This window comes from Pleurodeles waltl, chromosome 3_1 (assembly GCF_031143425.1).
Source record: "Pleurodeles waltl isolate 20211129_DDA chromosome 3_1, aPleWal1.hap1.20221129, whole genome shotgun sequence".
Lineage (NCBI taxonomy): Eukaryota > Metazoa > Chordata > Amphibia > Caudata > Salamandridae > Pleurodeles > Pleurodeles waltl.
In genome coordinates this window covers 86,455,403-86,472,693 of record NC_090440.1, presented here as the reverse complement: position 1 = coordinate 86,472,693, position 17,291 = coordinate 86,455,403, and the positions used below count along the sequence as shown (strand labels likewise).

The 17,291-nt window shown below is 39.7% G+C and overlaps 1 protein-coding gene across 3 annotated transcripts in view; it reads left to right on the top strand.

Annotated features, from left to right (window-relative positions):
* The window catches only part of ANO1 (anoctamin 1), a 616,593-nt gene extending 599,568 nt beyond the window's left edge, over nucleotides 1-17,025 (top strand). For all 3 annotated transcript variants that reach the window (XM_069221899.1, XM_069221898.1, XM_069221900.1), the window contains 2 exons: nucleotides 4,332-4,437; nucleotides 12,051-17,025. In XM_069221899.1, the coding sequence (XP_069078000.1) occupies nucleotides 4,332-4,437; nucleotides 12,051-12,311 (367 nt within the window). In that variant the 3' untranslated portion in view covers nucleotides 12,312-17,025. The remainder of the gene's footprint in view (nucleotides 1-4,331; nucleotides 4,438-12,050) is intronic.
* Nucleotides 17,026-17,291: the final 266 nt, after the last annotated feature.

The following is a 17,291-nucleotide window of genomic DNA, read 5'->3' as shown; positions in this document are numbered from 1 at the left end:
CTTATCTCTGCAAACTACAGCATTCATTCTGATCAAGAAGCCTCTCGAACCGTGAGAGCCCAACAAGGATTTCTCCAAAATATTACTGACCTTGTCATATCTGTTTCCATGAAACATTCCTTGTAGGTTCCATCACCATGGTAATTAAAGATGTGCTTTATTCTTCTGAAAAACAAGCAAGACATCACAAAGCATGCAAACATCAAAAGCAACACACTCAACTTTCTCATAGTAGCCCTACACTCGATTTATTGTGAGTTCCAAATACCCCTGGGCTGGATTGCTTATCTCTCCATCCATTTCTTTATTCATTACATCACACCAATTCACCAAGATCAAGTGATATCAGAATATCAAACTTACCCAACTTTCAGGGGAATTTTCAAGGACCTCACTGCAATACAGACACAACCATCCTTCAGATAGTTGACTACACCCTCCTGCTCGCTAAGAAGAATCATCCTTGCCTCATGATTCTACTGTCTGCAGCCTTCAACACAGTCAGACAAAAAGCACCTTCTGCAAACATACACGGAATTTTGTAGCACAGCCCTACAATGGTTAATTTCATAGCTTATTAGCCACTACCAATTCATCCACACGGGAACATTGGAGGGTATCTACTGTTCCATTTCATTTTCAACCTGTACATGCAACTGCTGTGAAATCTACTGCTTGAGAAGAGCGACGAGATCCATCAATATGGCAAAAAAACATAACTCTACCTAAAAAGTTCTCCCACTAGTGACTTTCATTGACCCCCAAACCTGTCTCTCAATATCAATTGGAATTGAATATCCTGTACCCACCCAGAATTCAAGACAGAATTCTTCATGTTCTCCGTGGCTCTCCAAATTCAACTTGGTGCTCACTTCTAGCTGACCTGAAACACAACATCATTTGGTTTCACACTTGCCAAAACAAAAAACTCACTGCCAAGGAAATCATTATAGCTTGGTATCACCTTCTCTCATGGGGAAAGTGAAATCTGGCACCCCGTAAAGCAACCCATGTAATGTTTGCTATATGCCGAACTACATCTCATCAAAGGAACAAAGAATTTTATCACTCAACCTTCAAGATAAATTGATCACATACAGCACCACCAGAATGATCAACTCTACACGCTTTACAGAGAAATTAACCACCTCAAGTGGACAACACCTCCCTAGAGCCCCAGGTTGGAAACAAAAACTGCAAGAAGAGAAACACAGAAGAGAAACTTTGTCCAGCTATACTCCCAGGATCTGTAACAACATCCCTTTCAACATCAGAACTGCTCTTCCCTTCTGTAATTTAGAAGGAACCTAAATACCCCCTTTGTCAAGAAAACACTACAATCTCCATACCGTAGTATTCACCACATAAGGACATCCTCCTTCATTCTCAGCTATGCTGAATTGTACCTCATGGATCCTTCCCTAATTCAGTCTTCTGTTGCTCTCTAACTAGGTTTGCACTTTACAGATACCTATTCAGCCATATGTACATTCATGCCAAAAGTGTATCTATGTTTTACTCCAAAATTACTCCAGCATTCAGACCCACAAGATTTAGACAATCAACTGAAGTAAAGATAATCTATATTATGTCTGGCATAAAATATAGATCAGACATGAAACAAAAGAAGATCCTTCCAAAGACATAAGCTTTATAACAAATTGTCATTCATTGATGACTGTCATGTGCCATAATATTTGACTTTACTTTTCTATGCTAAGGAATTAACTGCAATTTGCTGTGGTCTCCTGGATCATGGAACATGTTTTAGCAGTTAAAGTGTCATATTTGAGTCACACTTTGCAAGATCAGTTCCCAGAAAAAGGTTGATGTTTGATAGATGATATTAACTCTAATACAAATAATTATCAAAAAAACTGCTAATTAACTTAGAAGCATTATATGACATTATCTTTGCAGTAGACAATACCAAGATCAGGTATTTAATATTGAACTGAATTGGACACTGAGACCATGGAAATGTCAATGTCAAGTTGTTAAATGGGATGAGTACTGTTATTGTCCTTTTCGGAAGGCGGCATGAAAAACAATTGGTTTCCCATTCAGTTTAAATACTGATTGGTAAAACTTAATTTTCTAATCTAATCAAGTTACACGTCGACAGACATCCCCTTTATTAAAGGTTATTTCATTAGTAGTCACACAGCAAATTTAACTATTTTAGGGCACTCAAAAATGGTGGGAGATGGGCTCAGCAGTTATGGGACACAAATGTAGCAAAGTAGCAGTAAAGTAAAGGATGGCCTGTGAGCTTGGTGAACAAGATTGGTTTCACAAATAGACTTGTCTTATCTTTGCAAGGCTTGGTCATCAAATAGTTTTAGGCTCATATGGTAGACAAGGAAAAATACTAGCAGAGAGCCTCTTACTCACCAATACCAAACGTTATTTTATGAGGAATCAGACTAATACCAGGTTAGTATCACACCTGAAGAATATGTAGACCAGTGGTTCCCAACCTGTGGTCCGGGGACCCCTTGGGGTCCACGAAGCCTCCTCAGGAGGTCCGCGACTGCTCAGAAAATTATATAATATTAGCAGATTAGGTCCCAAGGTTTCACTTGTGACTCAGTAGGGGGTCCCCAGATTCCAATAATGATTCGGTGGGGGTCCCCGGGTTTCAGTAATGATAAAGTGGGGGTCCACAGATGTCAAAAGGTTGGGAACCACTGACTGGTAGATGATTTACAGTCACATTCATTTGACCAATATTTTAAAATAGGTCTTAAATCTGCACTCATATGTTTATTTCTATGACAGAATGCAGGTTTAGATATTCATGAATGCACACATTTCTGAAAGATAATTCTGGAAAACTATGCCAGTGCCAAGTTTCCAGAAATACTCCTTGGAATTTTATTTCAATGTCCATTTATTTACATCTGAAGGGTGTTCAGCATGCGTTATTTACCGTCCTATATGGGAACATGGCTTGCATGAGTGTAGTTGCCAAATTCTTTTCCACTGAGAAAATACTTTTCCCTTTGGATAGCACTCTTGCAGTACAATACTGCGAATTTCGTGTTGTTCTCATCCCAGTCCCTCTCTTAAAAGGATTTGCTCTGTCCTTCATGGAAGTAAACATTCACCCTCAAACATTAAAAAGGATTTAGACACAACTACAAATCATTGTGGGAGTAACTGTATTTGTAAGTAGAACTTCATGTTCTGTGACCTGCAAAAGTGGTTTTGCGTTCTTAAAAAAACTGTTTCCGTAGATGAACTGAACTTTCCCAAAAAGCTTTGAGAACTGGACCCTTGTATGAAAATATGGGCCAGGCGTACAATAATCAGGAATTGTGATTTCTAAATTGTGATTCTTACCTAATTGCAATTAGGAAATTGCAAATCCTAATGTAGGCAGACTTTGCACTATTTCTTAGTGATTCCTACTGTGTTGCAAAGCGACCTACCTCATGAATATTACCGAGGTAGGTCTCAGTTTGCGACCCATTAGGAATGATAGCCATTCAAGGGGATGGCATCCTGCTGGGGTCAGCAGGCCACCACGTCTTTGATTACTTTTAAATAGCGCAGTTGTTTTTTTACCAATGGGGCCCACTGCCTGATCTTAACAAATTTTTGTTTACCTTCACAAAGGGAGAAGAGTCCTTCGGGAACCCCTTCGCATGTGCGAATGGGTTTCCACTTCCTCACGGTGTCAGTAAAATATTAACATTTTGTGACTGTGATTTGGTCAGGCCTTAAACACCCCTTTCCAATACCGATTATCGAAGCCAAATTGCGATTCAGTAACAATTTACAGAATCGTAAATTGGCTTTTGCACATTCCAAAATGCCTTTTTGCAGTCACAAATGGCCCGATTCGCTGAGTCGGGTAGTTGGCGGCCTCCAAAAACGTTTTTGTGCATGTGGCCCTATATCTTAAGGGGATGACTTATAATTGGCAGTGAGACTGAGGCCCTTTTGACTACTGCTAGCCAAAATCTCACATCAGAGCCAGTTTCCTAATCTCACTTCAGAGTCAGTTTCCAAATACACCTTTTTAAGGCACTGTTAGCTGAATGATGTCACAGTGCATCCGACGTCAATCTACAAAGCAACAATCTAGAATGCCCATTGTTGGCGATTGTTAGAGATGCAGGACTGAGAAAAGATAATAGTTTTATTTTCTCTACAATGAATTCCCCCTTTAAAGTTAAATGTAATGACAACATTCGGGGTGCTAATCATTTTGCTAATTTGCACTTTTTAAGCACTGTTGGCTACGAAATCATTAGTAGTATTATATGACTGTAACATTTCACTAAACACAGCGTTTTGTTTGTTCTTTGTCTTCTCGTTTGCAGGTACAAAGATTACAGGGAGCCCCCATGGTCTGAGCACAAGTACGATATCACCAAAGATTTCTGGGCCGTTCTCGCAGCACGATTAGCCTTTGTAATCGTTTTCCAGGTATTTAAATGCCTAATTTACATTTGCTTAGTGCATACTGCGAAACGTAATTGGTTCCAGGTGGTACTGAGTGGAGAGCAGGCGGCAAGCTGATGATTCGCAGTATTGGGAGGTGTGGCTTGTAAAGGTCAAAGGGCAGGGGACACTGCATATGGGAGGGGCCCTGGCTCGGATTAGTTGCCTTTTTAGTTTCAGTTTCAGTCTCACTGTCATTAAGCTTGGAGTGTTGCAGGTGTGGTAGGAAGCTCCAAAAATCGAGGTCAGCACCTGAGAAGCGCTGGTTACCTGTGTTTTTCATTTAGTTCCAGGAATCACCAAGAGGTGTGTTATAATACATTCTGTCTTATAGTGAGCAGAACGAGCTGATTGTGAGCAAATAGAGTGGTATTGCATTCCAGTCTGACATTAAGTCAAGCTGGAGACTGGCTGCACCAGAAGAATATCGATGATACAGCAAATATTGGTAATAAATTGGCATTACAACCAGGCCAGCCCTCTAAGATGCATAGCCTACCATCACAAAGCTGTAGTCTGCAGGGAGCAAGCTGTTCTCTCAGCAATTAATCACCTATAACAGGGCTGCAGGTCAAAGTTAATCATGCTATTAGAAATGATTAATCGTAGGTGGATCCAGCTGGCACGATCTTGCCTCATTTGCATCACATGTGATGCTATCCCCCTCTTATAGAAGAGATGCAGTGATTGTGTTTAAAGGAGTAGTTCACGTCTAGATACTCTTACGAATCTTTCTGATGGGAAGATGTTTGAGGCAATACCTCCTGTTGTGAGATTTCCAACATAAAATGCATCATATTCATAGTAGAATACCTGAAGTAGTGGCCAAAGGGTGCACGCCCAACAATTTTCCAGAGTAATAAACTATTATTAGAATCAGAAACAGTCCAAATGAAAAATAGCATGGTGCTGAACTGTAGTGGAAGCTTTACTGCCCGAAAATATACAATGGTGACCACAGGGTGACACCATAAATATGATCCTAGAAATACCACAGCACTCCCAAGCAGTCCATAATAATAGTTCTCCAGATGAGTTCAGTTGTAGTGAGATTTTATTTATTGTTGGTACTGATATCAATGTGGCGAGATGAATATGATTCCACAATCCCAGCCAACATGTGTTTCGTCCCACTTGTGACTTTTTCAAGGCTTACTAAGTCTAAAACCGTTAATATCATGAAAGCAACATCATGCCCGTAGGTAAGAATAATCTGATGTCTCACTTACTGACTAACTAACTAACTGATTTAGTTAATTCAGCTGTGAAAAGCCCCCAGACTAAAGACAGAGACTTCATGTTAATATGGAGGAGGACCAAGAGAAGGGGCAAAGAAGGAATATGTAAAATAGCAGTTTGTTGACATGCCAAAGCACGATATAGATGTTCTAAACTTCGAACCAAAGCCATAATAAGCTGAGGATGTTTTTTTTTTTGCCCAGTATACATTGAAGATAATCTCCCTCTGGACGATGCAATCAAGAACGTCTTTCTCAAAGAGTTGAAAGACATTGACTGGGCATCCTTTGCAAGACTTTGTACTATCTAACCTGTAGAAGGATCTGAGGATTTCTTTCCGCAGACTCTCAAGGTTATTTCTATCTTGGTCAGTAAGGCATCTTCCTCCTCTCTAGCTTGTGAAGAAGCCTACTCTCCAGATGCAGTAGAAAGGAAATAAAGACATCATTTATAAAAGCATACCCAGCATCTAATTTTGTTCCAAGAACAGAAACATATGCAGCCTATGCATCTCAGGACATGCTGAATGTTTTTCAGTTCTATGATCCCTGACAGGAAAGAGGAGAACCTACTCAGATTTTGGTAAATATGGAATTATTAGCTCAATTTCTATCTGGCACTACTTTTGACTCTTTTTGGTCTTCATCAACAGTGACAGGTGCGGCAGTAGCAGGAAGAAGGCTCTTGTGCCATAAGCTCTGGACAATAGACTAAAGCCATAGATCTTAGATTCATTACCTATCATTTCTAGGGGTAAAATTGTCTGCCTGAAATGCTTGACTTGGTGCAGAAGTCAGCCGGGGAAAGGAAGATGTTACAACCTTTTAGGACCCTTGCAGTAAACAAATCTTTTTGTTTCTTCTACAAAAGAAACGGTCACTTTTTTGTTCCTTTTGTGGTCAGGCCTGTGGTTAGGGGGCCACCCTGTTTCAGAAATCCTGGTCACAACCACCTATCCCGCAGCATTAAAGTATAAGTGTATGGATGATGCAATGGGAGGAAGAACTGTGCATTTCTGTCTTCAGTGGGAAGGTCCACCAACCAACAAGTGGCTGCTGAATATTGTAAAAGTTGGTTATTTCATTGCATTTCCTGACTATCGTAAAGTTTGGTTATTTCATTGAATTTCCAAAACCACCTCCAGACAAATTGTTCGGAGTAGTGCCACTTCCGAAAAGAGCAAAAAAAACAGGCAGTGCTGTCTGGGATACATACTCTATTGCAAAACACAGTAATAATCCAGGTCTGCAATTGCAGAGAAGATATGGGATGTATTTGATAATCCTATTAGTGCCAAAATTGGAAGAAATCTACAGATCCATCCTGGACTTGAAAAATGTTAGCAAGTTCGTCCACAGCACTTCATTCAGAATGATAGTATTGGAACCTATAATAATTTCTTTAAAATCAGAAGGAAACTTTTTTATTAATATCAGAGCTACAGAATACTTATTTCCAACGTATTTTATGTTAATGGGAACTTGGTATAGCACAGCAACTCACTCGCAAATGGGTATCTCACAAGGTATCCATCAAAATAACTCAGGGCCTCATTATGACCCTGGAGTTCCTGAGACTGCTAGGGTCGCAGTGGAGGTTGGACCGCCAAAGCAGCGGTCTGGCCTCCACATTGCGACTGCCGACACAGCCAGTTTGCCGACAGCCTAGCGGTGCAAGTGGTCTCAATCCACCAGGGCAGCTCTGCTTGCAGCACTGCCCTGGGGATTACAAGTCCCCTTTCTGTCAGCCCTGGTAGCCCCATCATGCACGGGCAGTGCAGGGGCCCCCATAGACAGCCCCGTTGCGCTTTTCACTGCCCGAATTACGGGCAGTGAAAAGCACAACAGGCGCTATTGCACCCGACGCAACGCCACATTGAGCCGGCATCAATGTTAAGGCCCTGTTCCCTGCTGGGTCGGCAGATGGAAACAGACAACTCTAAATAGGGCCGGCGGGCAGAAGAACGGCGTGGTGGTCTTCCATGCAAAAGAGTTTGGCGGGCGGCAGAGGCTGCCCGCCAAACTCATAATGAGGGCCTAAGGCTTCAGATGTGTTTTTTAAAGCTTTTCAAGTCTAGGCAAGATCGAATATGAAGAGGAAGCTTGTTCCTGTGATGAGGGGCAAGGCAAGAAAAAGACCGGCCACCGTATCTTGATGTACAAATACGCCAGGGCACAGTAGCAGTTTATCTTTAGATTTAAGGTTTCAGCTAGGACAGTAGTAAATACGTTTGTATTGAGAATCTTCCTGGACAAGGTTGTCTGAAAACCAGATCCAAAATTTAGACTGAAGATACAAAAGCAGCATTATTTGCCACAAGAGATTATTCTGCTAGTTTTTGAAGGGGACTCATCGGGTTCAGTTCCTGCATTTTGGTACAGAGAAGATGAAAGATGTTCAATCTACAAATTCACTTTTTGTATCTTATGGATCGCAAAACAAAGGAGAAAAGGTTTCAGTATCACCCCCTAGTAGATGGGTCTGAGAAGCTATGGCTCAAGCTTATCAGTCGGCAGCTCAGGAGGTAAATCCCATCAGGACATCAACATCATGAACAAAAATGGTTGGAGTCTCTTTGCAAAACTCAACCTCTCACCTCCATTATTGAATTAGCTTGATATGTGCAGGTTGCCAGGTTGGAAGGAGGGCTCTTTCATGGTCTTAAACCGTGGAGACATATATGATATTATACTGGGCATTTTAGGAAGAGAAACTTGCAAAAGTGTCTGTCTTCGGGACTGGACCACCTCAAAATGTAGACTAGGACGAGGAGCACCTAACCTCAGTGTAGCCAAGATTACTGGCAAATAAAAGGTTCATTCTTATATCCATAGTTATAGTGCACATATGCTATCATTTGTCATTCCTCTATTAACTGTTATAACAGCTTCCAATTTGTTTTATTTTAATCGTGTTTCTTTTTCCTTTTCTGACAGTTTTTTTATTGAAATATCATAAATACAGAACACATTTTCAATATGAACTGTTAAATGGTTGTTCTATATACTTTAAACTAAGAAAAACCTAATAAACCTATGCACTGTGTACGAGTACCGAAATTATTCAGTAGAATACTGAACATAAAATTAAAATGTAGGTTACTAATTCTCTCATAAAACTCAAAATATTAATTCCACTCCTCGTTAAGAGGTCTAACGCTTTTCTAACCAATTCCATCTTCTATCGTAACTTAGCTTTAACTTTTGAACTTTAATAATATACACTTCTTACCTGTCATAGAAGCTTTCTGCTTTTAGTGTCAAGTCACAAATGGGCATATTTACAAGAAAGTGGTGCATCAGCTTTGATGTGCCACTTTTCTTGCGCCCACCCCCCAACGTCACCATGGTAGCTGCGTATTTACAATACAGTGCACCATGGCGCACGTCAGCACAATAGTATCAACATTTTTTACGCTAGTGTGGCACATTCGTCAGCTAGTGGCAAAAATGATGACGCTAGTCCACCAATGCGTGGGGAGGCCCATTGGAAAAAATGGGAGCATCATTTTAATGCCTGCCATGGGCGGGCATTGAAAATGACGGGAAATATGATGCAGTGAAATCCCGTAAATGTCACTGCAATTTTCCTGGGCCCCCCTAATGGGGGAACACCCCCTTGCATACATTTTGCTGGCGCAGGCATGGGGTGATAAAGTGGCACAATGTTTGTACTGCGCCACTTTGTAAATCTGGCGTGGGGAAAAGGCTTCCTTGACGCCTCCTTAGCGTAAAAAGAAATGACGCTAAACCAGCGCAAGAAGGCGCTACGAGCTTGTAAATATGCTCCAAAGTATTGTATTACTTTGTTAGATGTATCATATCATTGAATATGATCAAATAATTGTTTGTTTTCTTTCACCCGTTAGCCAGAAAATTGGTCATACAGGCTCTATTAATTTCAACGCTGGACTATGGCAGCGCTCTGTACAGTACTTAGGCCTCCCTGAATATTTGTCCATCAAGTTGCAGGTGGTCCAAAGTTCAGCAGCCCACACTCTCTTAACTTTAGCACTGAGAGTACGTGTCCTTCATGGGCTCCATGTGAAAAATAGGATTTTATTTAAGACTCTTGTTTTGGTTCACAAAGCACTGTTTGAGGTGAAAAAATAAACTCTCACCTCCACATGCACACAGGGTCAGACTACATAAACAGCAATGCAGAATGAGAGCAAGACAGAATAACACATGGCTGGGACCCAAAAACACAAGCCAGCTTGAGGTCCAGAGGACATACAAGCTCCATACAGACACCATATAAAACCTATTTTTATCACTATGAAAATCTGGTGCCCACCTTAGGGATCCGCTGCCATCCCCTTCCTAAAAATGTTACCAGTACTAGAATTTAACATGCACCACCCAGCAGGACTAGTGTGTGGCATTTCTCAGTCATCCTCTCGCCAAATACTCTGCTAAGTTATGGATTCTTTACAGAGAGTGAGTGACCAACATACACAGTTCCACTTGGACACCCACACAGCTAATGCCAGCAAAACTAACATTTACAACACTGCAGGGTTTCCAGACATCCTGGGGGTAATTGTCTGCACTCATGTATATCTGTTGGCCTCACAGAGACAGGAACAAGAATGTTGAAACTGTAAAATGAAGCACATCTTGTGGGATGTGGAACTGTAGAAACTAAACTGCTGTGTTAGATACTGTGGATCAAACCATAATGCCATGATCCTGAGGAGATGAAACATTAGTCATGCCGGGGTAACACATCACTCTTAATGTACTGGGTAGACAAATCAACCCTTCCTCTTCAAGACTGCAGTGTATTATGATTGTTGTAGTTCAGTCTCAGTACATGTCAGCAGCCCCATAAGAGAGTTGTTAGCCCCACAAGCTCACATATGAATATCAATGTGAATGTATGTAATAAATTACACTGGGCACTCTTCACAATGATGATTCTTATTCTAGTCAACTTTTTAACAACAACATGAACTTCCATGACTCCTACCTTGGGTTCCTGTGACCTCAAGATGTTCTTTCATGTCATCCAGTGACGACGTGTTGAGGATGGACATATTGTCTTCTTCCCAGGGTTCGAGGTAGAGCTGAGGTGGGGAACTACCACCAGTTGCCATGCCTTTGTGCTTGTACGTGGCAACTCGTTTAAGTACCTAGCATTTCAAGGCTTGAAACCTGTTTTTAATGTTCTCAACATCATGTTGCTTCGTTGACACAGTATGATTTAGTCCATTACCACCTTCTATAAGCATGTTTTTGTTTGTTTCCCTGGCAATTTCAGCATAAGATGGCCTTTTAGATGGACACGGTGCCTTATCACCTCTTTGACCTGCAACTCCAGCTCAGAATCCTTAAACTTGCACTTCCTTTCTCTGTCTGGGTTCATGATGGGAGAGTGTGCCAGGTGTTTGATTGTGATGCCTCAGTGATATCATAGGATGGCAGTGAATTCTGTTTGTCGTGTTTCAAGGTGCTTTGCCTACACAAAATGAATGACTGCACACTCCCACACAAGAAGGGGTTGTTGATGTTTTTCTGGGTGTCCCAAGGTCCTTCTGTGTGTTGCTCAGGCTCTTTCTGTTTTCTAGGGATTCATTTTCTCACTCGGGAACTTTCAATGCCTGAAAATGGGCTCTTGATGTGTTATTTGCCACATGCAGTAAATCTCAATTTCCTTGTGTACATAAAAACTCACAAACAGTGTTATTTAACATGTGTTATGTACCAAACACTATGAAATCGTATTTACCCTGTGTACAAGTTGGGTGGTTTTTACCACCAAACTCGTAATCTAGGCCTGTGAGTTTTTAAATGTGGGCATTCTGCACCCAATTGGAAAGAAAATTTATGGGTGCATATTTCATGCTTTTTTGTAAAGTGGGCCCTCTGACTTCACTGCAGAGTGCCTTTCCGAATGCACTTCTTATTTTTCAAATATTTCTTGCTTTAAAAATTGGTGCATTTGTTTTTGTAAAGTTAATTTGTGCTCATGAACCAAAAATGTTTAATTCCCAATAAAATAATGTCCTGATTCATAAAGATTTTGCTGCTACTTACTCTTATAGTAGGAATGACTTACTAATGTATTCCAGGATTAAATCAGGAATATTACTTGCTCATGAAATTCAGGTGTGTCAAGAGTGCTCCAGTTGTACGCCACAATTACTCACAGCAACGTATTTGTGAATCAAGCTTTAATTCTCTCAGCTTTGGAGGATGCCTGTTAACATACTTATCTACTAAAGATGTACTGATATTGTGACTAAATAATTCATAATGCCATATTTTAGCTTGCAGAGAATGGAAGGATAGGGATGGTAGGAGCAAATATTAATCTTTCCTTTTTTAACACATCTTTTTTCTCTCCCCTCCTCGAAGAACCTGGTCATGTTTATGAGTGACTTTGTAGACTGGATCATACCCGACATTCCTAAGGACATTAACGAACAAATACACAAGGAGAAGGTGCTGATGGTTGAAGTGTTCATGAAGGAAGAACAGGGCAAGCTCCAACTTCTGGAGACCTGGAAGGACCAGGAGAAGAAGCAAGAAGAAAGCTGCAACAACCACAGCCCCACACTCTCCAGAAGCCATCGGGGGAGCACATCATCTCATCACACTTACAACGTGGATGTATAGTGGGGACAGCATCCTCTAACACTGTACATCTGGGCATTCCACTAAGTGAAAAGCCACTACTTAAAGGGCAAGACTTGATCCAGGGACAAGTTACTGGGGTAGAGGCACATAAGATGCATTGCTTTCGACCCCCACCTTAGTGTGAAACTTTGTTCTTACAAAAATATGGAGGACCACGTTCTGATCTGGCGTTTCTGTGTTTTCTTTGCACAAACTGTAAGGCAGGGAATTCTGCTGCATGCTGGGTTGTGTGGCAAAATGGACATTGGTATGGTCAACACATGCACAGATACTATGTAAACTGTTCTTTTCTGGGTAAATATGTTATCCTTTACTTACTGACATACACACACACACACACACACACTGGTATGTACATATATATTTATGTATATATACATATATGGATATATATGGATACATATATACATATATATATAATTTGTATCTAGCTCTTAACATATATATACATATATATGTATATCTATACATATACACACAGACGTGTGTGTTTATGTGTGTGCTTAATTATTTTATACATATTTTTCTAAATGTGCTTCTTTGTAATAAATTTACAGAGATCCTCCAACATGTTCATTATTTATTGATGCGCTTATTTATTGATGCGCGATTAAACTGAAAAAACTTAACACGTGCTTCCTCCTGCCAGAAACTCCATGGCACTTATTTTATGTACATACATTTTTTTTAAAGTTCTGCTTGCAGCAACACAGATTACTTCTACATGTATTTTTCCTACATTTTAATAATAACAATCAGACAACAGAAACCACTACATTTCTGAAAAATCAATTTTTCTGCCAAGGTACTTTGAGGATAGAACGAGTATCCAGTATTCTCTCTGATCTCATGACTTGTATACTCTTTGGAGTTTTTAATATTTATTAGTTTTAAAATGAACGGGATGTGGTAAACTTGATTTTTCTTAGCTGCTGTTTATTTCTAAGGGTGTTGTATGTCTAAGAATTAAACTGGTAACCAAAAAACTATAAAATGCATTCAAGTATGATCTTACCAAAGATTTTTATGTAACATGTTGATAGGGGTAGGGATTGATGTACAGAAGGGTTATTGTGAATTTTGCTATTTTGTACTTTTTTTTCTTGCAGGAATGTCACTATTGAAAAACAAATAATCAAAGGTGTTAATTCAGAAGTTGTCCTTATTTTGCAGTTATATATATATATATATATATATATATATATATATATATATATATATATATATATGACTTAGGGCCAGATTGCGACATTGCTGTGGTGGCTGTTGGACCGCTGCAGTTGTGGCGGTCCAACTGCCACATTAGGCCGCCCACCAGGATCCTAGATTTAGATACATATATGACTTAGGGCCAGATTACGACATTGCTGTGGTGGCTGTTGGACCGCTGCAGTTGTGGCGGTCCAACTGCCACATTAGGCCGCCCCGCCAGGATCCTAGATTTAGAGGAGCTGAACTCACCGCCGCCCTGCTGATTACAGCCTTGTTCTCCACTAGCCTTTAAAGGTTGTTTCACCACCATAAAAAGGTTGGTGGAAAACAAGTGCAGGGGGCCACGGGCAGTGCAGGTGTTCCCTGCCCAGCACCCTCGAAATGCTGTGCAGACAGTGCTCATTTTGAGGGTGCTGGTGCCCCTTGCATGCAGCAGCCTTTTCGCCGCCTCTATTACGAGCTGGAGACAATGCTGCCACCACTTTCCCACTGGGCTGACTGGCGTAAACCTTGGTTTCACCTGGTCAGCTCAGTGGGAAAATCCTAATGGGGTTGGTGGGGAGGTCACCAGAACGGCGACGTTCACCCCTTCTGGAGTTTGGCGGACGGATGTTCCCGTCCGCCAAACTCATAATTGGGCCCTTAATGTATACAAGATAGTAGAAGTACTTTGGGTCGAAGTGAATAAAATTCCACACATTTTGTAGATTCACATGGTTACAAAGAAATACTTATAACTATTGTGAAGATCTGAATTGCCGCACATACAAATGAAAATTATTGTTTCAGTTACCGAGGACTATATATAGACATCTGTGGAAGTGTCATTTCTAAACAGTCTGGATTATGCTTAAATTATGTTATTCCTATCACTTTCCTCAGATAAGCTATCAAAGTTTGTGAGTTAGAGGGTTGGGTGCTTTTGCAGCTGGTCATTACTTTTTTAAATGGACATAAACCTTAATAACATGGTTTTGTCATGCTCTGATCAGAACAGTCCATCCTAGCCTCATTTTCAAGTTTATTTGTACTTTATTTCATTCCTTACTTGAGAAGAAGACTATTGAGCCTCTTTAGAGACCAACATTGTACATGCAAATAAAATCAGAAAATAAGCTTGCAACAACGCAACTAACCTTATAAGAATTCTCAGTCCAAAAGCACTGAAAGAAATCATTTAGTAAACCCTACCAAAACTATAAATGGTATGTGAATTTGATATTGTCAGTTGTATATTTGTACACACTCCAATCATTCATACTTGCTAGATTTTGTGTATGTCCAAAGAAAATACACAGAGGAAAAACGTTGGCTGAAACATATTACCAATAACAATCAATAGAGCCTGACATTTTCAAATAAGTCAGTATTAGAAGATGTAACAAAATGGATAGTACGTGGATAAAAAATAATATGTTAAGAAATTTATTTGTTTCAAGCGGCAACACATATTGGCATAGTATGTTAATAATAATCAATGAAGTGTGACACTAATACACAACACAAAGATCTTTTGAATCAGATTTCCCAGGTATGCCTATTTTTGATAACCATATAACTTGAAGATTATCCACAGAGAAGAGCTGCCACAGGCATTGAATTACGGGAAGTTTGTATTTGTTTAGGTATTCCCTTTTTCCCTATCCATTATCCTATATCTACTAAAATGGAAGAGGGCTACATCTCATACCCAATGCCCCATTTGCAACAACTTTACATACTTGTAAAGTAGTTCAATGGGCCGTTAGGTATGAGATGTAGTTGTAAGTTTAGAGGTATTGTGTATGAGGGAAATACATTGTAATTATTTGTGAATACCAACTCAGTTACCACTTTGTGGGTATTTACCACATTTGCATTTTCCACTCATGACATTTCATAACAGTTGTCTAAATAAACACAGTCTGACTACAAATATATCTTGTATCTTGATTTTGGAGGTCATGGTATAGAATTTCAGAAGCATGGATTTAACTTTTCATTTAGATATGTTACAGTTACACATGCAAATAATTTTGTGAATCAGGGTTTTCATTTTAAACCTACTAGTGCTAAAAGCAAAATGCTACATGTCGCCATACCAACTGCAAATACACAAATAGTTGCATGTTTTACATTTTAAAGATAGGGGCAAAATCTAACCGTTCTAAGATAGGAAATACTATTGAAAACTAATGCATTACTGATAACCTTAAAATTATGACAAAATCATAATCTACTCATTCATCTGATGGCTCTTCGGGGATGTTTTTTATGTTATGGCCTTTTCTGAGAATCACAATGTGGGTTTTTCAATGGATGTTTGTTCTTCCCTGCTAATTATACTCTACTTCAGATGTGTCCTCTTCTTAGGGAAACTGCATGGTAGCATCCTTCCATAGTTAGATTTGAGAGAGAGGAAGGGGCTCTGTTGAAGGAATTTTTTAAAACCCACAATTTGAATGCCCTCATTAATTCACTACAAATCTTAAGTGGGAAATGACTATGTTTCAATCTACATCTTAAATAGGTTTGGTCAGAATTAGCTATTGCAATGTGTTCTCTCCTTTTTTTTACAGCTGTTGATTAGTGGTGCTTGTATAGATGATCTCATAAAATCAGAACATTAAATAGCATGTTTGGCTATTCGCTTACTTGTAGTTTAGCTAATGTAAACCATTTTGGCATTTTTGTTAGATCATATGTATGTTTCCAAAATGTATATGCAAGGAGGACTTTGGGACTGATGTCATGTCACAGGAGTGATGTGTCTCTCGCTCAATGGGCATACATGGTTAGAACAAAGAGTGAACTGAAAGCGGTTCTGTGTCTCCAGAAACCTGTCGTCCAGCACCTTAAATAAGCCAGAGCTATTTCTTTGTAACTATATGCAGCAGGTGGTTTGCTTTAGTATTAAAAACATACTTCTGATGTGTATAGGTCACCTTGATGAAAGGAAAATTAAATACCTAGTTAGAAACTGATGATGGAGAGAGGAAGTCATCACTAGAGAGGCAGAATATAAAATGAAACTTAGGCTACACTGGCCCATCAACTCATTAAAGGTGGCAGACCTTAAGGATTATTTTATTTGGATGAGTCACATATTTTGGTATTTTCAGTAGAGATTGCTGTGTGGAAGGGATTATGCTTCCTGGCACTATGTTGTGAAGGAAGAAAAATCACTTCATACACTTTTCATTTGTGAAAATCTATGTATATGATATTGACATTCTTGTAATAAACTAAAGTGTGGCCCAGGTACAAAGAGGCTTCATACATGATGAATATAAGCTTGTAATATCAGAAAATATAAACTAAGGGAAGAAGCTCCTGTTCTCTTGTAAATTGCGTGGAATGCTTTTTTGTATATAAATGTTGTATAACAAATTAAAATGTTATATAAAATCTCAAAAGAAAGAATTTTTCAACAAGAAATATGCAAATGTGTTCTAGATATTTTATTGAAGAGGTATTCATAATAAAATTTAACATAAAATGACCTGTTGGGAAATGTATCATTTGCATGGCCTTTGATGGTTCTGCTGGATATGCCTCTGCGCGCTGCTTGAGCTGTGCTGGGTTGTCATTGTTTACAGCACACACCACTGAGAAGTACATATCACAAAAGGAGCACTTGCTTTTTATGCCTTCAGATAAGATAGCTTTGGCTTATGATACTAATATGAGCATGTGTCCCTGACAGAGAAAGGCCTAAAAGTAACCTTGAGAGATGCTCAAATCACCAACCGCAATCAACCAGTATGA